Source organism: Plectropomus leopardus, chromosome 11 (assembly GCF_026936395.1).
Source record: "Plectropomus leopardus strain MGB_pleo_1.0 chromosome 11, ASM2693639v1, whole genome shotgun sequence".
Classification (NCBI taxonomy): domain Eukaryota; kingdom Metazoa; phylum Chordata; class Actinopteri; order Perciformes; family Serranidae; genus Plectropomus; species Plectropomus leopardus.
Genome location: NC_142186.1, coordinates 36,368,861 through 36,393,350, shown reverse-complemented (window position 1 = coordinate 36,393,350; position 24,490 = coordinate 36,368,861). Strand labels below are relative to the sequence as shown.

Sequence of the window (24,490 nt, the reverse complement as noted above, 5' to 3'; positions counted from 1 at the left end):
CCGTCGTCCTTCACAGTTCTCACTCGGCTGTTTGAGCGCTCAGTTCGACGTGTTGCCATGGAGATCGTCCTCTGCTCTTCGTCGTCACTGGAGCCGCTGAGAGAAACAAGCACAAAGTCTGAGGCAGCAGTTTTATGAATTATGTGTTTATGAGACCGTCCTCCCCGAAAACACGACCTAAAAGCTGCTAATTGCGACCGGTATTTATATTTATTGATAGGCGGCGACTTCTAGCAGCCGGAAAAATTCTGACGGAGAAAAGTCAGGTGACAGTCCAGTCGCCAGAAGAAAATGTTGGCATACGTTTCTGCAAACCACGATATATCACATTTCTATATTTAATGCGTGTCATCAACATTTCTAAAGTAACGTAGAATCTGAGCTGACTCCGTCATCAGGAGCTGGAGGGGATGTTGGATTTCGTGTCGTCTCAGTGAGAAACCTGCCAAGTTGCAGACTAAGTTAAAAACCGACATACAGCAAAACCAGTCGCGATTTAGTGCTTCAGTGCAGCTTTTTTCCAGCAGATTTTTAGGTATCAAAAGTGGGCGTTTTTTCAGCGACCCCTCACTGTTTGTCCTTATGTGATTCTGTCGCCAAACCTGAGTCCTTTCAGCCCAAACATGATCTTTTCCTGACTAACCACACGTAACCACAGCATTATTGAAAAGTAAAGTTTCACTATATCTGCTGTCTGATAAAACCCCTCTGCCACCAAAATTCGCAAGTGTACGCAGGTTTCTTTACTACAACCCGCTACATTTAGAAAATTAAGTATTAATTACTTTAAAAAAAAGGAAAAAACTAGGAAAAAATATGATCATAATTACATATTTAAAGTTATGTTATATAATAATTATAATTATTTGTGCATTTTTCTGAGTCATGATTGCTTTGTTTGTTTTTTTAAAACTTTTTTATGTTTTTGTTTCTTCCTTTCTTTCTTTCTTTCTTTCTTTCTTTCTTTCTTTGTTTCTTTCTTTATTTCTTTTTTTCAAACTAATTTTCAGGTAATTTTCTTTCACTTTTCATTAATTTCTTACTCATTTTGGGGTCTTTTCTCCTTGAGTTGCTTACAGCCTTCTTCCCATATTTTTCAAAAAAATCAAGGTTCAGATGTCAAAGGGTTAAAGAATTATTTCATTGTTTCTTTAAAATCACTCAGAGGACTGTTACACTCACAGCTCGTCCTCGCTGTCTTCCTGGCAGGTCAGAGGTCGCGGGCAGACGACACACGTGTTTCCCAAACTGTGGAAACATGGCCGACAGTACACGCCTGCAAAAACAAAACAGCAGCTCGTAAAAAAGAAAAAAAAGACACTGAGACACTCAGAGAGCTGCGAGCTGGGACAACACGCGGAGGACAGGAAGTGGAAAATGAACTGCAGCTTCACTTCAGACTCACGTGATAATTTGGACATTTAAAGTGAGTCAACAGGAAATCAAAGGTAAGAAACAACAGAAGTACCAGTTAACCCTTTGAAATCATCACTTTTCTGGTGCTGCATTCAGGAGCACTGAAACCTTTGGATGCTGAGCACATTGGTTTGATTTATTTCAAAAATCCTGGTAAAAAAAGGCAACGTATATTTAATAAGTATCATCAACAAACGCACATTACACATAATCAGTGAATTTATAAAAATACATTTTAAAAAGTTATGGAAAATGGTCCAGAGGACTTTATTCATATCATGATTAGATATTTGAAATCATTTTATTTTCCAGAATTCTTATTTATTTCTTGATTTTAAGCAGTTTTGGGGTCATTTAATTGTTTGATTTCTTGTTTAAAAAAATATTTATTTTGCTACTTCATTACTGTTATTTTACATTTTGTGCCATTTTTTTGTTAGTTCGTTTTGTTTTGGGAAATTTTTTGAGGGTAATTTTTGTATACTTTTAACTAATTTTTTGCTAATTTTTGAATAATTTCCTCTGGAGTTGCTCTCTGTCACCTTGCAATGCTTTTGAGAGAAATTAAGCCAATATGTCCGGTTTCAAAGGGTTAAATGTGTTTAGAAAAAGCAGTTTACAAACAGTGAGAGCAGATATCTGAAGTCCGGTCACAGAGTCATCAACAGAAGCATTGTCACGATAAACAGGAATTATCAAACTCATTTTACACGTCTGTACAGATGTGTGAAGTCACAGTGTGTGATTTTGAATTTCAATAACTTGCGTCTTATCTTCAGTCTCTTCGGCCTGTTTAGACATTTTTGGGGGAGGAAACAATGTGAGTTGGAACAAACAGAAGCTCCAGATCAAAACGTAATTATTAATCTTAAAGGAAAAACAGATTTTAGAAATTAAACCATAAAAATGTTGAACTTTCTGTCTGTCATCAGAGGCCCAAACACCAAAATGACGTCAAAGAACTAAAAACAACAAAGCCAGACTGCTGCTTAAGTGATATTTTCAAAATGTTGATAAAACACAATTACGATATGACTGTGTTTCCACTGAATGATGTCATGTGACTTCTTCTCTGGTGATAACATCCCAGTAACCATGGCGATGGATGTTCAAAACATCAGCAGCTTCATTTCTATTGCAGCCACCGCACTAGCCGTCATTATTTCCCGTCAATTCACAATTTCAGTTTGCACAGTTTGAGAGTAAATGGAAACCTGCCGAGCGCTCGACAATATTCGTCATTCAAAAAGGGGAAACCGGAAGACCTACGACTGCGGATAAACCAACATGTTCTCATTCCAAGTCGTCTCATTTTGATGCTTTGCAGTGGACTTCCACGTCTACATATTTCGTTCTACGTATCCTTCTGCGTTTGCAGTATTTGACGACTTTGGAATGAGAACGGGCTGAGTCAGGGTCCTGGAGGGTCCTTGAGGGTCCTGGAGGGCTTTAAAAAATGTTTGTGGTTCTCTCCTGGAGACGAGATCCTCCAGCCGGCCTCCGATCGTAGCAGAAGTCATTTCTAGTTTTCTTGATTTATTTATAAAGTTATTTAGTACACTGTCACGTTATCGTACGCTGCTGGACCCGAGTCACTAGATCAGTTCTTTTCATGCGTCAACATCGACTGAATGACAATAAAACGAACCTTGAACCTCGAAATAATCGAGTTCAGGTAGCTCAAAATCGTGCTGAAGTACTTGATGTCTCTCTGTCGCACCCTCAGTCTGTCTGTAACCGCAGCTGTGGACACTGAAGGGTTAACTGGCCTCAGGTCAGCACTCAGCTACAGTTACAGTCTGTTATCTGTCTGACTTCAGCTGAGTCAACAGCGACACTCCCTCAGCACACACACACACACACACACACACACACACACACACACTCTTCAACAATAGAAGAATTCCTGTGTGTTAAATAAGGGTTAAAGTCTCTCTGACTCTGATCCTCAGTGACTTTAAATGACTCACTGAACTTTTATTCCTCATCCGATCGTTCAGACCGTTTATACGTCATCTTTGCAAATTTAAGTTAGTGAGCAGCTTCTACATTGATGAAGCCTCTTATGATGAAACATTATTGTGACGCCGCGTTACTCCGCGTTACTCCGCGTTACTCCGCTGGTCGCTTGTATCCATCCACAGTCCCGCCCGCTCTCTAACACAGAGAGTTTCTCTGAAGTTATTTCCTGGATTTATGCAGAGCTCTTCAGAAAGTGACTGGTGCTGTAGTTTGAGTGGCTGTTTTTGTGCGAGATACGTTTAATTTTTTGAAATTGTCCCGGCGTCTGGTCGTGCCGCCAGCTCAGCTCACGTCGCCGACATCCCACCGTGCTTTGTGCGGGAAATCAGTCACTTCCCAAAACACAGTGAACGGGAGCGGATTTCTGGTCGCGTGAAGTGGCGTACGGTGGGGCAGCACCCTGAGAGCCAAAAACTGCAGTTCCTCTAACGTCCACTTGAGACCGACTCCGAAACAGAGTCAGGTCCCACTGACCCCCGTGTTAAAATGGGGGTCTACTCCACAGCTCCACAGCTTTGGTCTCCATCAGATCACATGACCCTGATCAGCCGAAACGTGTCGCTCTAATAAAGTCGTTCTTTAAACAAACTGTTGCTGCAGCTCTTCGATCTCTTCAAGACTTTCTTCATTCTCATGCACCTCGGAAGTTAGTGAAGTAACAGAAACCTCCAAACCTCTGCTTCCATGAGGCTCACGCACCGGAGACGTACAGCGGCCGAGTGTCACTGTCAAACATCTGAAATACTATTTTAAATGTCAAACATCTGAAATATTATTTTAAATGTCAAACATCTGAAATATTATTTTAAATGTCAAACATCTGAAATACTATTTTAAATGTTTGACAGTGACATCTTTTCTTTTTTTTCAGAAACACGTATTCTTCCTCTGCGGATGCACGATCTCTACCTGGACACTGTGGGAGATCACAGGAGACCATGTTGTCCTCGTCCTGTCTCACCACCTCTCCACAGGACAGACAGCTGACTGAGGACAGACCCAGCAGCTGAGACAGGTGGACACCTCCAGGTAACCTGAGACACACACAGATTTCATTAAACTTGAGGTGCCAGAAAAACTTCACAGTCAGTGACGGAGAGGACCGAAGCTCTGACATCAGACTGTGGGTCAAGTGTTTCATTAACCCTTTGAAACCTGCGCAAAGACATGGGACGAATGCAATGAGCAACTTAAAGGGAAATGACAGAAAAAAAACAAAAGAAGGTACAAGAAAATTTAAATATCAAAACACTGTCATTTTTTAAAATGATGATTCACACAGATCCACTGACAGCTATTTTTGTCGTAGCAGGAAAGAAAATTAAGAATTTGTCAGGAACTCAAAAATAACAAAATTTATAACTTTATCAGCACGGAAACTGGTCCTTCTCCAAATGAACGAAGTCATATTTTTCTATCTTCTTGTTTCTTTTGGTAGCCAATCACAACGGGCCTTTATTTCTTCACTTTGTGCAACTGCATGTTTGTTTGCTTTTTAATGTTTCTGTGTGTGTGTGTGTGTGTGTGTGTGTGTGTGTGTGTCTATATATGTGTTTATGTGCACATATGGGTATATGTTCATTTCATTTGACTATTGTCTTTCTGCTATGCTGTGTGGCAGTTTGTATGCTCTCAAAAACCAATAAAAATATGTTAAGAAAAAGTACAAGAAAATTATCTGAAAATCAAAAAAAAAACAAACCCCACAAAAATAAGGAAATGACCCAAAAATAATGACCCTAATAATCCTTTAGAAACAATTTCAAATATATATCTCTGGAAAAATCCTCCCCAACTTCCCCAAATTCCCTCCCTGCCTTTTTTCACCAGTTTGCCAAGGGTTCAAAGGGTTAAATAATGTTGCACAACTCAAGTGATGTCAAACCAGGTTTCAAAGGGTTAACGTAACAAATCACAGATCAAAAAGTCACGGTTTGCTGGTTCGATTCCTCTGCTGGTATGTTGATGGTAAACTGCAGAGTGACTCTGTGTTTGTACCGCAGCAGGAGAGTCTGAAGACGACTCCCTCCTCCTCCTCCTCCTCCTCCTCCTCCTCCTCGGTCAGCTCGGCTCCTGGCTGTAGACCTCCTCAGGGCTCGTCCCTCCTCCCTCCTCTGATCCAGGATCTGCTGCCGGAGGAACCGGATCCTCTCCTGACAAACACACAAACAACAACACACCTCTTCAGTTTTACATTTCACTTTCTCTCCTCAACACATTCAGGTTTTTATCTCCTCGTCTTACAGACTCTGAATGCTGCCGAGGAGCCTCTGAGCAGCACAGACTCTGTGTGTGTGTGTGTGTGTGTGTGTGCGTGCGTGTGTGTGTTAACATGGAGCGTGAGGAATGATGCAGAGATAAACTGACATGTCGTAACAGCAGACCGACTGCTGACTGATGGACTGACGCTGAAGCCTGAACAGAGCAGCTTTGTGTGTTGAGCCCGCGGCGCTTTTTAACTGAACGTCTTCGTGATGCAGCTGCGCTGCAGGTTTCTGTGTTTTTAAAGGACAACAAATCAGGTAAATGTAGATTGCAAAAAGTGTTTAGATGTGGTGAAGTAGAAGTATAAAGTAGCAGAAAATAGAAATACTTAACTATCCTGTCATAAATTTTATAAACTACAGTATTTGAATTAATGTACTTAGTTATGATCCATCACTGCTCCTGCTGCTACTGTTACGGACGTAAAGGTCAAAAATCAGCGACTCAAACCCATCGGTTCACGTTAAAACTTTATTTAAAAGCTCTGCTTCAGTGAAAGACTACACTCATGTTATTTTGTCATCTACTGTAATTTAATTATTTACGACATCTGTGTGCCCTGGAAGAGGGATCCCTCCTCAGTCGCTCTTCCTGAGGTTTCTACCTTTTTTTCCCATTATAGGTTTTATTTGGGGAGTTTTTACTAAGTCGATGTACGAACATTGTGACACTTTATAGTTTGAAAAGTTACACAAAGCTCTGACAGTTAATCTGTTTTAAATTAGTCTGCTAAATTTTGTTGTGCGTCTGAAAAGATAAATGTCCTCATTTTATGGAGGAAATTGAAATTCTCTCGGGCCGAGCTGAGGGGAGCTCACGTGTTTTTGCTCCAGTGCTGCTCAAACCGACAACGAAATGTTAACGAAATGTTAATAACTGCTGGGTAAGATGATCATTTCTGTCACTGTGTGTGTGACAGGTGCAGCCGTAAGTTCACAAACACTGAAATGACATTCGTCCTCTGCAAAAAAAAAAAATAAATAAAGTTGAACACTGAATACCTACCCAGTTAACAAATACCTGCATAGCCAAATATTTAATATCTTTGGATCTGGCCCCAGAACTCAGCATTCATTACTCCACCATGAGACGTCTCTAATGTCGTTTCCGCTCATATTTGGCGTACATATCCTGATTGTTCCTGATTGGGCGATGCTACAGATGTTTCCTAGCAACAGATTGAAACACCACTAAAGTCTTTAAGAGCTGAGACATTTCTGATTTTTTTAATAGAGCGACCTGATGTTTGAAAGTGGTTTCTGAGGACTCTGTGAGGCGTCTCTGGGGAGCTGCCGAGACTGCAGAGCGGTGGTCTCTGCTGTGTCGTGTGCTGCCTGTTTATGAGTGTGTTTTCGGGGTCTTTGAGACTCTGCAGGTCTCAGGGGGACTCGTTCAGACCTGCCTCCTGCTTCATTCTGCAGATTCTTCACATGCCTCTCTGCGCTGTGACCTTTCACCCAAAACCGCTGCTCCTTCTCCGAGGGTCTGATAACAGCCTGTCTGTCTGTCTGTCTAAAAAACACACCTGTACAGTGAGAACAGGAGGGGGCGGGGCTTACAGGGGGCTTCTTCTCCTCCTGCTGCATGTCACCTGATCTTCAGGGTGATGAGGTCAGAGTTGAAGGATCAGATTACATCGTCTTTGTTTTTCTGACTTTCATCCAAAATCCCTCCAGAAAACTTGTGTGTGTGTGTGTGTTCTTGCACATTCCACATTGTGGGGACTGAAACATGTATTTTAGGACCAGAGTGAGGACATTGTTGGAGAGTGAGGACATTGTAGGAAAGTGAGGACATTGTTGGACAGTGAGGACAGTGTGGGTGGTTCTCACTTCTTCAAATGCCTGTTTGAGAGTTAACACTTGGTTGTAATGTTGGTGGGACAATCGGGGGGTCGGGGTTAGGCATTTCATTGTGATGGTATAGGATAAGGGGCATTTTGTAATGCATTATTTCACCCCTCTGAAACCTGGATCACCATCAGCTGTCTCGAGCTGCCTTCCACATATTTAACCCTTAACTCTGAGCAAAGTAGTTTGATTTCTTTCAGAAACAGGAAAAAGAGGTTATCAGTAGTGTGGTATGAAATATCCTGCAATCAGTCATTGAAAGGTGACAAACAAATGACCTCAAAAACTATCAAATAAGTAGCAGAAAATATCACGAAATCTAGATTTATGATTACATATTTAAAATTAGGCTGCAGAAAAAAATATTGTTATTATTTATATTTTTCATTTTAGACTTTTTTTCTGATAATTTCCTGTTTTTGTTCTTTTCCTTCTTTTTATTCTAATCTTAGGTAATTTTTTGTAGCTTCTTATCAATTTCTCACTTATTTTGAATCATTTCTTGATAAATTGCTCATTGCCTTATTTTCATGTTTTTAAATGAAATCAAGCCAATTTGCTCAGGTTTCACAGGGTTAATTGAAGTCCTCACAAAGACAGAAGTACAATAATGTGTGTGTGCATGTGTGTGTGTGTGTGTGTGTGTGTGTGTGTGTGTGTGTTTACCAGCTCTCTCTCTGGATGATAGGAGGCACAGACGAGTCGTCTGCAGCGCTGCACAAACCCTCCGGTCAGAGAGACGAGCAGAGCCAGACCCAGCAGGAACCCTGCAACACAAACCCGGACCAGTAAACACCAGTAACACCAGTGGAACCAGTGGAGACACCTGCTGCTGGAGGTTAAATGCCTTGCTGAAAGGCCTCTCAGCAGGAGGAGGTGACTGTTTCATTTCTGCCCATTTAACTTTGCTTTTTGTCTTGAGAATCATCTGATTTTTTTCAGTTATTTTCTTATTCTTTCTTTCTTATTTTTCTTTATCTTTTCTTTTTCTTTATTCTAAATCTTAATAACAGTTTATTTATGTTTTGCTTTGTGCTTCTTCCATATTTAGTCGTCATGTCTGTTTATTACAGCGATCACGTTTTCTCACCCAGGACGAAGCATTTGTTGTAGTCCGGCTCGGACGGCTCAATCAGACACTTCCTGCTGATCACCGTGACGTTTCCTCGCTGCAGGACGTCAAACGAAGCCACCAGGTCTTTGTAGATGTCTGAGGCGTAACCCGACCCGTTCACCTGCACCGCCACCGTGACCGGAGCTGATAGGGCACATGTCACCATGGTTACCAACGCTGTGGCTGACACTCACAGTCATATTTGTATTATCTCACCTCTGGCCACGATGTCCCCCTTCACCTGGTGGTGCACCTGATCCAGCATCCAGAACACAAGGAAGTCCAGCGCCACCAGCAGGCCGCCCATCACCAGGTGTCTGAGGACCGAGGCCACACCCACCAGCACCGCCCGCCGCTCCCGGGACGTCAGGTGAAATGAAACTGCACAACAGATGCTTCAGTTTACTTCAGCTCTGTTCAGCTTTAGGTCACAGGACTTTTTTTTTCATGCAACAGAACTGAACACACATTTAGGCAAAAGTGATGACATCATTCATCATCAGCCAATCAGGACACAGTCACCTGCTGACGTTAATCAGAGACGATCATATTCCTATTATGATTACTTAAACACAAACACACACACACACACACACACACAGACCCACAGGTGTACTGACGTGGTGTGATGTAGGTCCTGGCCTCTCTGCGTGTGATTGGCAGGACTGAGGCTCCGCCCCCTGAGGTCATCTGTTGGTCGAGCTCTTCGAACTGAGCGGTGATGTAGATGTTATCAAAATCGAGCTCACGGAGAAATCTGCGTCTGTACCACACTGCCCTGCGCACACACACACACACACAAATATAATGACAACTGTAGTCTTTATACATTGTTCAGTTCAGTTAAGTAAACTGAAATAAACTGATGCGTGTACATGAAGCAAACTGAAGCGAGTAGATGAAGTAAACTGAAGTATTTGGATGAAGTAAACTGAAGCGAGTAGATGAAGTAAACTGAAGTATTTGGATGAAGTAAACTGAAGCGAGTAGATGAAGTAAACTGAAGTATTTGGATGAAGTAAACTGAAGCGTGTGAATGAAGTACACTGAAGTGTGAGTCCTGACCTCAGGAAGGAGCATGCGAGCAGGACGAGGCCGCCGTAGACCAGAGGTTCACTCAGCTTCTGAAACACCTGCAGTTCAGATGAAAATTCGTCCATGATGTCGTGAGACACCTGCTGCAGAGAGCGGCTGATGTTGGTGTCCAGGTCAAAGGTCACCGAGGCAGAGATGTTGAAGTCAAACTCCCGCTTCATTCGCTCAAACGCTGCGACAGTGGCTGAAGGAGGACAGCGACGGGATTAAAGTTAACAAAGTCAATAAAGTTAAAAACGGAATTTAATAAACGAACTTACGAGCTGCCAGACGTTTCTTCAGATGGTTGGCGATGTAGGCGGGGATGACGCAGAAAAGCTCGGCAGCTAAAACAGACGTGCACTTTTACTAAATCAATCTTAGAGATGAATATCTGAACTGAAACCAAAAATAGTTGTAATTATTGAAAAGTCAGTCGATTATTTTTATGATTTTTGATCTATAAATGTAGTAAAAAATGTCCATGAACAGGATCCAGCTGCAGACTTGATATCTGATACCTCACTCGAACCAACAGGAAGAGAGTCAGATTTAAGGCTTTATATTCTGGTGACATCACTATGACATCATCGACATAATACGCACCGCGGGCGAGGCCACAGAGTGGCAGGAAGCTGTCCACGATATCACACAGGAAGTTGAACTCTCCCAGCAGGTCTGAGCAGTCGGCTCGAGCTTCAGCGAACACCGCCCGGCACTTCCTGTACGGAGAACCAAGTTTGGCGTTGCACACGTCACTGATGTCCACCAGGAAGTGGAGGACGTTCCTCAGAGTGCGCGCTGCAGGGTCAGAGGTCAGAGGTTATGGCTGTATTATGTCAGAGAGAGAGAGAGAGAGAGGGAGGGACTAAGAAATTTTTAGAAGTTAAAAATAATTTTAAAAAATAGAGACAATTATCTTTATAATATTAATATTTTAATTATTGTTAACTTTTTTTTTTTATCTATGTATGTATGTTTTAAAAAAACTTTTTCCTCTTTGTAAATTTTAGATAATTTTCTTGGAGCTCATAACTTCTTCCTGTGTTTTTGAAATAAATCAGCCGATTCTCTCAGGTTTCGGAGGGTTAGAGACAATAATCTTTTTAGTGAGAGAGACTCCCTAACATCCTTAAAGTCTCCTTGAACCTCATCAAACTTAAACAAAAACCTTTTCAAAAACCCCTTAAAACTTCTGAAACCTCCACGAGGGCAGCAAATCCTTTTCAGGAACCTCTAAAATTTCTCTTTATGTATTTTGTGATTCATCTCATTTTTGTTTAACTACAAAACACTTTATAAACATCTCACCAACATGGCGGACGCTGTCAGTCAGAGTGTCGATGAAGTCCTGAACTCTTCCCGCTACAGCGTGAGCGTTACTGCTGATCTCTCTGATTCTGCCCAACACGGCTGCAAACACACAAAGACACGTTTAAAACTACTGTTACTAACTGTATTTTCACTACGTTGTTATGAGGGTGGAGGTGGGCGGGTCTTACAGAAAAGGGGCGTGGCTGCTCTCTGCATCAGTTCCTGTGTTTGATTGGCCGCCAGCTCGGCTCCACACAGCAGACTGGCGGCGGCTCGCTCTGTGTTTTCTAACGTGTTGGTGAGAGGGCCGGTCAGCAGCACCGACATGAACAGGAAGAGGAGGAACTTCCTGCCGTGAGCTGAAACACGAGAGGAGCGTTACTGTGATAGGCTGAGCACAGCCACGCCTCCATCCAAAGCCCCGCCTTAATTTGGGAGCCGCCCCAAATAAAATTTAATGCATACAAAAGTTAAAATAATCATCTGCAGATTAGATAACTTTAATACAATACAAAAAAGCAAGCAAGAAATATCATCAATTAGAAAAATAAAACGAGGTAAATTCAAATAATATAATCATAAAAAAAACAGGATAAAATGTCTTAAGTGTGACACGGGTCATTTCCTAAAATACAAGTAGTTTGAATTTTTACAGTTTAAAAAGACGGTCATCTTGTTTTTAAAATTTATACAAAAAAAATAAAGTTGTGATAAAGTATGATAATTAACTATAATACAATTCTATGAGGTCAGGTAGTTTGAATGAATTTTTACTGTTTAAAGAGACAGTCAGCTTGTTTTTAATATTAATACAAAAAATGTTAAAGTTCCTTTAAAGTGTGAGACAGGTAAATACCCAAAATACAATTCTATAAACTCAAGCAGATTACATTTTCCAGATAGTCAGCTTGTTTTTAATAAAAAATAAAAAAAAAAAAAAAAAAAAAAAAGGATAGCGTGTCTTTTTAGTGTGACACAGGTAATTAAAAGTTAAAATACTTTGAACACAATAGATTTGTCCTTATTATTTCCTTTTTTGGATGAATTAAACAATTATACAGCACTGAAGTACTGGAGTAAATATAATGAATAACTTTTCACAGGTGATGAACTGACCTGAGCACAGTGAAGGCAGCAGCACGGAGACGTCGGCGCGGACGCCGGCGGACAGTCCCATACCAAAGGCGGCGAGGACGGCCACGGTCAGCGTGGTGTAGACGCACAACCACAGAGGCTGTTTCTGCAGGAAGAGAGCTGTGAGTCCGTACAGAGACGCCAGCAGCAGCCCCAAAACGAACGCCACCAAGCTCCGCCCACCCTCCAACAGATGACCTTTGACCTTCCTCCACCTGGCGTCAGAGCGCCTCGCTGACCTGAGGAGGAAACATGGCGTCATCACCGAGGCTAGAAACCAGGCAGTCTTTAGTCTCAGGTCTAACTTACAGCTTACTGCACTGAAGGAGAAATCTGAGGTACTTCAGTATTTCCTTCTACTTGTACTGTACTTCATTTATGTAACTGCTGTAGTTTTTTTCTATTTAAGATTTATACGAACAAAACATAAGAGCATCTGAAATCTGATAATTTGCTATAGATTCAAGCACTGTAGGTCTACTTCAAATATACAAACACCTTTTTCGTTACCGTCATTAACACTTAACCAAAGTCTGTGATTTGTGAAGAAGTACTTTCTTTTAATAGTAATTCTAATCTCATTTCTTTTGCTAACTCTGTAAAACCTGGACTGACATCAGTTTTCTTTTACTATGTTCAGATGCTTTCACAAATGTTTAAAATCAAACAAAAGCTCGCTGTATCTGCACGCCGGTGTTTACATGTTACCTGCAGCCTCCACACACACGTTTAAATCGGACTTGCTGCTTCCTGCTGGCCGCTAAAGTCTCTCTCTGTGTGTCGGGAAGCTTCCAGGCAGCACGTAAACACTCGCGTGCAGAGACTGCGAGCTCTCGTTGTTACTGTGCGAGGCTTCATACATGATTTTTGGGCGAACTGTCCCTTTAAACGTGAATGGCTACCTGTAAACTTGTTTTTATGTGAGAATGAACGAATGAATCACTGCAGATTGAGACAGAGCCCGTTAGCCTTCAGCTCCCCGCTAGCTGACAGCTGCAGTATTTCTCACCTGTGTAAACTCACCTGTGCAGGACTCCTCTGACAACCCGTCTGACTCCGCCCCTCTCCACCTGGACTGTGATGTCACGTTTCATCAGGTGTCTTTTCCTCTTTTCACTCTCCATCTTGTGTTTCTGTCTCACCTCTGTCTCCTGGAAACCAAACAGACCTGATGTCACTCTGAGAGGCTTCTGGAAATCTGAGCAACTGACAACCTGAGCAACTGACAACCTGAGCAACTGACAATCTGAGCAACTGACAACCTGAGCAACTGACAACCTGAGCAACTGACAACCTGAGCAACTGACAACCTGACCAACTGACAACCTGAGCAACTGACAACCTGACCAACTGACAATCTGAGCAACTGACAACCTGACCAACTGACAACCTGACCAACTGACAATCTGACAACCTGAGCAACTGACAACCTGAGCAACTGACAATCTGACCAACTGACAACCTGAGCAACTGACAACCTGAGCAACTGACAACCTGAGCAACTGACAACCTGAGCAACTGACAACCTGAGCAACTGACAACCTGAGCAACTGACAACCTGAGCAACTGACAACCTGAGCAACTGACAACTTGAGCAACTGACAACCTGAGCAACTGACAACCTGAGCAACTGACAATCTGACAATCTGACCAACTGACAACCTGAGCAACTGACAACCTGAGCAACCCAAACAGCAGCAGCAGTGTGTCCTGCGGTGTGTCCTGCGGTGTGTCCTGCGGTGTGTCCTGCGGTGTGTCCTTCGGTGTGTCCTGCGGTGTGTCCTGCGGTGTGTCCTGCGGTGTGTCCTGCGGTGTGTCCTGCAGTGTGTCCTGAGGACAGGTTGGATGAATCATGTCTCTCAGTGAGCTGCAGAGACCTTCAGCTCCTCACAGCTGTGAGTTCAGAGTTCATCAGCTTCTCAAACTGTTTTTGGACGAATGATGTGAGGAGAGCTCTCTAAGCTAACCATCGCAGTTTAGTCGCCTGCTTTGTGTCTGTCTGTCCAGCTGTTTGTGTCTGTCTGTCCAGCTGTTTGTGTCTGTCTGTCCAGCTGTTTGTGTCTGTCCTGCAGCTGTTTGTGTCTGTCCTGCAGCTGTTTGTGTCTGTCTGTCCAGCTGTTTGTGTCTGTCCTGCAGCTGTTTGTGTCTGTCCTGCAGCTGCTTGTGTCTGTCCTGCAGCTTCTTGTGTCTGTCCTGCAGCTGTTTGTGTCTGTCCTCCAGCTGCTTGTGTCTGTCCTCCAGCTGTTTGTGTATGTCTGCCCAGCTGCTTGTGTCTGTCCTGCAGCTTCTTGTGTCTGTCCTGCAGCTGTTTGTGTCTGTCCTCCAGCTGCTTGTGTCTGTCCTCCAGCTGTTTGTGTCTGTCTGCCCAGCTGCTTGTGTCTGTCCTGCAGCTGTTTGTGTCTGTCCTGCAGCTGTTTGTGTCTGTCCTGCAGCTGTTTGTGTCTGTCCTCCAGCTGTTTGTGTCTGTCCTGCAGCTTCTTGTGTCTGTCCTGCAGCTGCTTGTGTCTGTCCTGCAGCTGTTTGTGTCTGTCCTGCAGCTGTTTGTGTCTGTCCTCCAGCTGTTTGTGTCTGTCCTGCAGCTTCTTGTGTCTGTCCTGCAGCTGCTTGTGTCTGTCCTGCAGCTGTTTGTGTCTGTCCTGCAGCTGTTTGTGTCTGTCTGTCCAGCTGCTTGTGTCTGTCATGCAGCTGCTTGTGTCTGTCCTCCAGCTGATTCTGTCTGTCCTCCAGCTGATTCTGTCTGTCCTCCAGCTGATTCTGTCTGTCCTGCAGCTGTGGAGAGGTTCAGTTTGACCGTCCTGCCTCCTGCCGTCCATCGATTCTTCTTCAGCCAATCAGGAGAGTCTCAGGTGTCTCACCTGGTCTTCAGGGCGCTCTTTGGAGCGGTGAGCGGTGCAGGTAATGTCCACTGTCTCAGGATAGAGACATGGATAAATATAAATGATGAGTGAGAACCTGGAGACATGTGTTGATGTCTCTGAGTTCCTCTTTAACTGGCTGATTTCATTTTCCTCTTAAAATTTGTTCGCCATCCAATTTTTTAAATATGTAATTAATTTTTTAAAAATTGAATTATTGTTTCAAAGCACATTTGTAATTATGATAATTATTCAGTTTATTTTATTTCATAATTCCTAAATGTTCAGTGTATTTTTAAGTATAATAAAAAGTTCAAGTTTCTAGTATTTGTTATTCCAAAAAATGTATTTTAAAATTTATTTTACTTTTATTGTAATATTATTTAATTTTTGGTATTCAATTTTTTTTCAAATTTTATTTTGTTTTTATGATTATTAAATGTTTAACTTATTTTTAATCATATTAAAACTTCTTATTATCTCATATTTATTATTCTTAAAATCTTTATTTTTAAATGCATTTTTGATTATAATATTTTTTAATGATTTATTCGATCACAGAGATTATTATAATTAAATTATAAAATGGATTTCTTGTTTTTATTTCACCTTTTTCAGATTCAGTGTATTGATGGAATGATTGCTTAAATTAAACACGGTCTACACAGCTGCTTATTCTGTCCACTGAGCTGCAGCAACAAGTGATTTGTTATTAACCCTTCATGTACTTCCTGTCCTGTCCCTCAGTTCTCTTCATGGGAGTCTCTCACAGCCTCCCGCTGACCTTTGACCTGAAGCTGACAGCAGCCATTTTCTTTATCGGTGAGGTGATGAAACTCTCACATCAGTTTTTTTTTAATCTAAAGTAATGAAACAGCTGTCTGAAATAAACATGTTGGCTCACATCTGCTCCAGCTGTGTGTACGGTGGGTGGAGCTTTGTCCTCCTCCTCCAGGTGTTCGGTCCTCCTGATGTTTCCCAGCATGCTCGGCTCCCGCGGTCGAACATACGTGATGCTGTTCAGCCTGTCGGTGCTCTACAGAGGTAAACTTCACCAAACACAGAAACTCGTGATTGCTTCAGCCTCATATGATATAAAACACTGGTGTATTTTCTTCACGTAGTTTTCTCATTTAATCACAGATAATTGATAACTGATGTACTGTATTAAACTGTGCTGTAATCTTAGGCAGTTTAATGGCAATGATATTAAAATGTGTCTGTTTTATGTATTTCAGGTCCAGTTTTTAACATCCAGCGTAACGTGGAGACAGCTGCTCTGTCTCTGAGCTGTAATCTGGATCTGCAGGTTCATCACAGCAAGTTACTGTGGAGAGACGCCATCAGACCGTTTCTGCTCATCACACAGGAGCTCATGGTGAGAGGACGTCTCGTCCACACTCACAGCGAACGGCTGCTTTATGAAGCTGGACTCAGACACACTGACACTTTCAGATTCATGCAAACATCATCTCACACCTGAGGCTGATGGGAACGTCAGAGTTCTGCAGGTATTTCAGCCAAATCACCAGAAAAAACAACAGCTGGTATTTTATGTTTCTGCAGACCGCGGGTATGTTACATTGGTGTGTATTTTGTATCGGATCAATCGATCAGTCTTTATTTGTAAAACACTTTTTATAAAAGCGAAACTGTAACACAAAGTACCTCATAAAAATAAAAATCCCTTATATACACACACACACACACACACACACACACACACACACTGTAACAGTAACAGGAGTAAGTGGAAAAAATCCCACAGCAGCAGGAGAGAGGCAGAGTGTGTCAACACTCTCCTTAAAGACAATATATGACAGATCGATAAATTCAGATAATAATAATCCGAGGTCATTGATCCGTCTCGTGTTCCTTGATCAGGATGATGAAGCAGAGTTTCAGTTGGAGGCTCGGAGCGTCAGCAGGAAGTTTCAGAACATCAGAGACGAGGTCGTCCTTCAGTACGGATACGACAAATTCAAACCAAAACAAACAGTCGCCACCGGCAACAGCACACAGGAGCAGTTCACCTCCAAGACCATGATGCAGTGTGATGGTGAGAGGACGTTGTCTTTATTATACACAAGACACATCTGACACCATGGGGATGTTACATTTAACAACACTGTGTGTGTGTGTGTGTGTGTGTGTGTGTGTGTGTGTGTGTGTGTGTGTGTGTGTTGCAGGTGTGGTGGACGAGGGCGTGCAGCGTTGTGTTGATTGGTTCGGCAAGAAGTGGGAGGAGTGTTTGGAGGCGATCCCTGTCCCCGTCATCAACCACCTCCTCTGCGTCTCCATGAAGTTCCACTTTGTTTGTGACATCCTGAGAGGTGAAAGGTCGTACAGTCACATGTACACATGCAGATGTCAAAACGTCTATTGCTACTGCTTAAAAAGGGCTCAAAATATTCCTTTTTAGTTGAAATTATGACTTTTAAGTGACTTCATGCTGGTTGCTCTTCTGGCTTTTATTTTTTATTACTTTAAATATGCTTTTATTTAGGTTGTTTTTATCTGTTTTTATGCTAATGCTTTTATCTTGTTGAGATTTGTTCCAAATATAAAGTGCATTCAAAATAAAATGTATTATTATTATTATTATTACTGATGATGTACCCTTGTCACATCATATGGCGCTGGATGCAGGAAGAATTTATGGTAAATGTACTTCTGCAGAATACATTTACCATAAACACTGATTGGACATCTACATAACAGTTGGCAAATTCTCCTTTTAGAGTTGATTAGATCCATATCACACAGTGAAGCCGCACTAAACTTATGAAAATCTCACAGTCTGCAGGAGGCTTCAAACACGAGTATCAGACAACATGCAGACGATACGCCGTTCTATATCTCTGAATGAACTCTGGTTGAAAATGATGCTGCATGCTTTTTTATATAATTTTTCTTTTCTGCGTTTTCTTCTGCTTCTTTTTTTCGTCTGTGTCAGTGATGACGCCGTGGTGCAGAGAGCAGATCCCCGTGGAGGGAAACTTCGGTCAGCTGTTTGATCAGCTGAACGTTTCAGTGGACCTGCTGTCCCGAGAGTTCAGCACCGAAGTCGTCCTGCAGGTCACTGTCTCTCCGTCAACAACACTCAGAACAAAAACTCTATCGGTTAAATGAAGCCTTACCTATATGACCTCTGACCTCCTGCAGGAGGCGCAGCAGCAGGAGGTGCTGGGTGGAGCTGTGCTGGATCAGGAGTTCACTGAAGCTGTTCGAGGATCCTTCCAGACACTGAAGGCGAACATGGAGCAGCTGCTGAACGTCCTGCAGCTGCTGCTCTCCTTCACCTTCATCACCATCTTCACCCAGTAAGATCTGAAACATGACATCGCTTTTTCTCTCTGCTGAAGCAACAAACACCTCCTCCTCCTCCTCCTCCTCCTCCTCAGGGCATTTGGTTACCTCAGACAGTACAGGAGGGACGTTCGATTCGACAACGTCTACATCACCACCTACTTCAGACAGATTGACTCCCGCAGGAAGCAAGCGGTAAAAACATCATCATCTGAGCGACAGGATAGAAATTTTAATTTACCTCCAGTATCTCCCAATAATCTCTATTTGTTCTCTTATTTCGTCTAATGCGTTTAGGGGAAACGCTGCCTGCTGCCTCTGGAAAAATCAGAGAAGAAGAACTTCATCGACCCCTGGAGTCCAAAGATCCATCCCATAGAGCTCCAAGAAGTGGTGCGTTCATCAATAATATTGATGTTAATGATACTGATCTTTTATATCTGACCTTAACTTTTAACTGTTAAAACACTGTCAGTCTGTCAGGCATTGATCATTTACTCAAAAATAACTGTAACAAAAAGTATAGCACTTTTTTTAACAGGGTTACAAAGTGCTTTACAGAAAAAAACAGCAGATAATAAGTGCTTTACAGTGGCACAGAAATTCATGAAATACAATACATTAAGAAAATATTAAAATTGCATTCAAACACTTAAAGACGTCAAAGAGCAAAAGCAAGAAAAAAACAGCTTCATTTATCACCTTAGTTTACAAAATGTGCCGACAAATGAGGCAAAATCAGAGGCAAGAAGGATTTCTCACAGAGAAACAGTATTATAAAAGCCAAACACTAACGGCTGAAGACTGAAGACGGCGAGGGCTGACATGCCGAATTTCAGGCTTAATTTTTCCATTTTATGCTACTTTTGAAATATTGCACTTTTTATTAATGCTATCATGTTCCAAGATTTAAACATTAACATGGAAAGTTGAGTGTTTTAATCAATTTGATAAGTTTTTAATGAACACCTACAGCCGTCTGACCGATTTTAACCTCTGTGTGTGTGTGTGTGTGTGTGTGTGTGTGACAGACCTCGGGTGTGTTTCAGGTGCTGTCGGTCTTTTTGCTGTCAGTCGTCCTGATGACCGTCGACTTCTCTCTGTTCCACGTATTGGACGTTATCAGCAGACACACCTTCACCCAGTTCAACCTGACCAGTAAACACACACACACACACACATACACACACACACGCACTTACAACGCTGATAAGTCTGAGCTTATGTTATTTACTAACACCAATAGGCCGCAGAATATCCTTTCAGTGGTCACTCGGGGGGGAAAAGGTCATTCAGAAGGTTTACTACTAATAGTACTACTACTACTTAAGGATTTTCCTTACAATGAAGACACATATACAGAGTGTGGTGAAAACACACACACACACACACACACACACACACACACACACAAATCTATCTCCAAATCTAAATGTTTTTCGTTGTGATTTTTCTGGTCAGAGTTTATCAGTTAAAAGTGTAACAGCAAAGGTTCTGTGTGCAGTGTCAGACCCACGTACATATTTCTGTACACGTTTTTAAATTTATGCTGATTCATATATTTGTGTTTCTCAAAAACTGCTGTATAAACAATATAGGGAAAATAATGCAAAAATTCTGTTTGGTCGGAGGGTTTCTGGGTAACTGAGTCCTCTCTGCAGGTCGTCACGATGTGGACATCAGTGTGGGCGGAGCCTCCATGATGGCCCGCCTGCTGAGGAAGACCGTTTCGGCCTTCAACAGTTCGTCCAGCTTCAGCATTCACACCGACAACCAGGGTAGGTCAAAAACTGTTTACTGATTCACTCTGAGTGATGCTGACCTCATCCTCCAACTTACTGAATTAACCCTTTGAAACCTGAGCAACTTGGCTTGATTACTTTCAAAAAATGGAAAAAAGGCAATGAGCAACTTGACAAGAAATGACCCCAAAAGTAGCAAGAAATAAGAAATAACTTACAAAAAGATTTTTTATTTAAGATTATTTAAAAATTAGCAAAGAAATAGAGAAAAAAACCAAAACAAAACACAAACATTAAAATGACCTGAACATAATAATTAACATTACATAACATAATTCTAAATAAAGTTAAGTTAAAGATAAGTTATAATAATTTTTAACAGCATTTCTTTTTAAGTTGTTTAGTTGCCTTTTCGCATGTTTTCAGAAGAAATCTAATGAATTTTCCCAGATTTTAGAAAATTTAAAATGCCTGCGAAATACATGTGAACGCAGTACATAAAAAACCGATGTCGATCCAGAACGTCCTATTTGATACAAGATGTTTTTCAGGGAGTCCTGGTCCTTTAATCCCTGCAAAGACAAATCTGAGATCCTGTAACCCAGATCGGCTGGTGGCTTCGTCACTCTCCAACACTCACAGAACAGAACTGACAGAATCAGCTGTCCGTTTACTTTTGGCCATATTTTACATTAAACTGAACCAGCAGAGGGTGACAGTCTCACTGTTTACTTCCTGTCTTTCTCTCTTATTGTCTCAGTTTACTCATAAACTCCAAAGAAAAATTGCAGTTTAACCTTTTAAAACCTGAGCAAAGTGACTTGTTTTCTTTCAAAAACATGGGAATAAGGCGAAGAGCAAAGAAAGAAGAAATGACCCAAAAATTTACAAGAAATTAGTAAAAAGTACAAAGAAATGACCTTAAAATTAGTTTTTAAAAAAAGGAAAAAGAAAGTTTAAAAAAAGGAAAAAATCCTTTAAAGTTATAATACTTTTGTAACATAATTCTAAATATGTAATTACAATAATAGTAAATGTAGTTTTTCTCTTTTTTCCAGAGACAATCTTCAAAATTTTAAATTACTTTTCTAAATACATTAATTTCTTAAATTTTGTGGGACATTTCTCATCAAGTTGCTGATTGCCTTTTTGCCCAAGTTTTTGAAAGAAATTGTGTCAGTTTGCTTACAAGGTTTTAATACGTGTGAAAGGCAGCAAAAGAAAAGTGACGTCACCTCAGGTTTCAAAGGGTTAACAAGATAATATAATACTAATACACACAAATATAAAGCGATAATAATCTCTCTCTCTCTCTCTCTCTCTCTCTCTCTGTCCCCCCTCAGTGTGTGTGTCTCCCCCCTCCTCCCTCTCTGCAGGTGTGTACATCAGCTGTGTGTGTTGTGTCCTGTTGGTGGCGCTCTTCAGCTGCCTTCAGGTTTACACCAACCGCCTCCGCCGAGTCATCGCTGCTTTCTACCACCCACAGGTACACACACACACACACACACACGCACACACACACACACTGTCATCACATCACTGAACCTTTAGGACCTTTTTTAAATCTTTTTTTTTTTTTAGATTTTTAAGAAAAATACTTGAAAATTTGCACAAAAAATGGTAAAAAAAAAAAAAAAAAGAAAGAAAAAAGGCCTAAAATATCTACAATGACCAAAAGACTTCAAACTTAAAAGATATGATGAATTCTGTAACATAATTTGAGTATAGACTCCTAATAATCATAAATATCATTCATGGATATTTTTTCCCTTTTTTGGGGGATAATTTTCTTTTATTTCCCTTTTTTCTCTCCTTTTTTTAAACATTATTTTTTAGGGTATTTTTTTTATTGTCACCTTCTACCAATTTTTATTTATTTGCTCTTTGTTTTTTCCCATGTTTTGGATTAAAATTTAAATTTAAATTAAAAACCTTTTTGTTCAGGTTTTAAGGGATTTTCATACTTGTAAAAGGCGTCTGAATGCAGCACAAGAAAATCTGATGTCCATCCAGGTTTGGAGGGGTTAATTTATTGATTAAGTGCTGATTAATTTCAGCTGACAGGTGAGAGTGTGCTGCTCTCTGTGTGCGGTTGGTAGTTGGATTAGATACAGTAATACTCATAGTATTTGTAGTTTCATAGTAAACAATGACGTCACTTCCTCTGCCGAAGTGATGAAGAAGCAAACCGCTCAAATCTCGTTAACACACACACACACACACACACCGTGTTTAAACCCTGTGAGCTGCTGTAAATCTGATCTGAGAGCAGATTATTGTAAGAGCATTATAACAGCTGACAGGCTGAACTGTGGTCGAGAGACATTCACAGAGAGAGAGAGAGAGAGACGTTGAGTTTTCTCTGATAAAAACGACCCATTAAACATTTTAAAATTCAAACTCTTTACAGAAACACCGATGTGAGAGCTCATGTTTAGCAGCCGTGATACAAACAGACGCACAGATCAGCGTTTGACTTAAAAAGATGAAAAGCATGAGGACGATTAAATACTCGTTTACTTTCAGTGAAAAGAAAACATCTGTTTATGTCAAAAATAAAAAAAGCAAAATCAGAGATGTGATCTGTCTTATTGTTGGGTGTTTTAACTGTAGCTAACATTGATATTTGTCTTTTACTGTAACTGTATGTTGTGCTTCTATGTATCTTAATGTAAATATTCAGCTTTTTGTCTTATTTTTACTTTAGCTGTTATCGAATGTGTGTAACTTTGATATCTCATCCTTTTTTTTCTTTGTTTTTACCAAAATCTTAATGAAGGACCGCAGCTGGAAACTAGTTATAGCTATAATCTCTGCGTGTGAAACATCAGGTACTACAGCTTCTTTCGAACACACGAAGTGAAACTGTGTTTATTTGCATCGTCCTATCAAATGTAGAGCTGGACCCGACTATTCAGGTGTTTGTTAACTGATCAGGTATTTGGTTTTTAATTTAGGCATTTGGATATTCTTTTTTTTCTGCAGAGGATGAATGCCATGTCAGTGTCTCACACACACACACACACACACACACACACACACACACACACACACACACTGACTGTCCTGTCTGTCTGTCAGAGGGAGAAGAGGCGCATCTTGTTTCTCTACAACCTGCAGATTCAGAGACGGATATCTTCTTCGCAAAGAAAACGCATCGTCAGCTGAGAAACGAGGAGGAGGAGGAGGAGGAGGAGGAGGAGGAGGAGGAGGAGGAGGAGGTGGAGGTGTCTGACCAGGAAGACGTCCTAAACCTGGACAGGAAGTCCCACCTGCCACTCACTGACTGTAAAGACGAAGAAGACGAAGGTCGGATGAACCTTTTAAAATGAGCATAAAGTAGAAGAAGAGCTGAGTCGTGTTCGTTATTGAGAAGTGAAGCGTATTTTCTTCATCATACGACCTTTTTTTGGACGTGCTCACATTCTTCTTCTCTGCCTTTGTCTGCACGCTGCTGCATTTATTGAAACATCGCCTCCGCCTGTAGATCGACGGTGTGTGAGAAACCAGCAGCACCAGTGTCAGTCACATCGGTGCATGCTCGTGCACGTATATTGTGGTGCGCGTGCACGAGTCAAACATGAGGTTTGACTCCTAAAACTCATGAAAAAACTTGTGCGGGAGGTGAAACAGAAAAGCTCTGAGGACAGCTGAGTGCTGCTGGTCACTCAGCTATTCAACACGTTTAAGTTTTGATTTAAACTTTTATGTTGAAAAAAGGAAACTAAAAAACTAAAATGTTTTCTTGCAGTAAAACAGGAAGTGTGAAGATAATTTACAGTTAAAATGCAACACAGAAGATTTAAATTATTCAACTAACGACTGAACTTTGTGTACTTCTGAAAACTGTGCAGCAGTAACTCTGTGTGTGTGTGTGTGTGTATGTGTGTGTGTGATCACATGATCAGATTAGATATGAACAGATGAGTTATGTAACCAGCTGATCCTCAGCAGCACGTGCGGCGCTCGCTTCATTCACTTTTATTTTAATCCACAAACTGATGCAGGATCAGTTCACATCAGCATGATGATGTCATCAGGGTCTCTGTGACCTCACTGACCTGTAACCCTCCTGAACGCACCGTTCGGCTGTCCACCTGCAGCCTCAAACTAATTTTATATTTTTTGATGAATTGTGTCCAAGACTTTGCTCAGAGTGAGACGTCTAAACATCTGATATCTGACGCAGACTGATCCTTATATATATATGTATATATATATGTATATACAGTCTCTGCAAAGAAAAAAGTCTTAGGACTCTCAGACAGAGTAAAATAATTATTATAAAATTGGACATTTTGCATTATGAGTACTGTCACTTGTGATACTATAGGTGCATTTGGTTATTAATATTTATGTACTTTTACTGCAGTAAATGATAAGTCTGATTCAGAT

General features: G+C 41.2%; 2 protein-coding genes across 3 annotated transcripts in view; one reads left to right on the top strand and one right to left on the bottom strand.

Annotated features, from left to right (window-relative positions):
- Positions 1-1,178: 1,178 nt before the first annotated feature.
- Positions 1,179-13,316, bottom strand: dcst2 (DC-STAMP domain containing 2). The gene is made up of 14 exons (XM_088084768.1): positions 13,213-13,316; positions 12,172-12,428; positions 11,244-11,414; positions 11,053-11,154; positions 10,348-10,542; positions 10,023-10,088; positions 9,733-9,946; positions 9,288-9,445; positions 8,884-9,048; positions 8,644-8,811; positions 8,220-8,320; positions 5,437-5,591; positions 4,348-4,472; positions 1,179-1,276 (listed from the first exon to the last, which is right to left on the bottom strand). The coding sequence occupies exons 1-14, from the start codon at positions 13,311-13,313 to the stop codon at positions 1,179-1,181; spliced, it is 2,076 nt and encodes a 691-aa protein (XP_087940894.1). The 5' UTR covers positions 13,314-13,316.
- Positions 8,791-24,490, top strand: part of dcst1 (DC-STAMP domain containing 1) — a 16,605-nt gene continuing 905 nt past the window's right edge. Inside the window, exons 1-17 of one of the 2 annotated variants that reach the window (XM_088084767.1) lie at positions 8,791-9,037; positions 12,159-12,527; positions 13,356-14,084; positions 14,959-15,084; positions 15,792-15,866; positions 15,960-16,088; positions 16,283-16,422; positions 16,929-17,103; positions 17,234-17,377; positions 18,001-18,122; positions 18,210-18,367; positions 18,449-18,548; positions 18,651-18,746; positions 19,385-19,511; positions 20,015-20,131; positions 21,439-21,581; positions 23,177-24,490. The exon at positions 23,177-24,490 is cut by the window's right edge and continues 905 nt beyond it. In XM_088084767.1, the coding sequence (XP_087940893.1) occupies positions 14,042-14,084; positions 14,959-15,084; positions 15,792-15,866; positions 15,960-16,088; positions 16,283-16,422; positions 16,929-17,103; positions 17,234-17,377; positions 18,001-18,122; positions 18,210-18,367; positions 18,449-18,548; positions 18,651-18,746; positions 19,385-19,511; positions 20,015-20,131; positions 21,439-21,581; positions 23,177-23,263 (1,782 nt within the window). In that variant the 5' untranslated portion in view covers positions 8,791-9,037; positions 12,159-12,527; positions 13,356-14,041 and the 3' untranslated portion in view covers positions 23,264-24,490. Of the gene's footprint in view, positions 9,038-12,158; positions 12,528-13,355; positions 14,085-14,937; positions 15,085-15,791; positions 15,867-15,959; positions 16,089-16,282; positions 16,423-16,928; positions 17,104-17,233; positions 17,378-18,000; positions 18,123-18,209; positions 18,368-18,448; positions 18,549-18,650; positions 18,747-19,384; positions 19,512-20,014; positions 20,132-21,438; positions 21,582-23,176 lie in introns of both variants that reach the window. The other variant, XM_088084766.1, reaches the window with a different exon arrangement.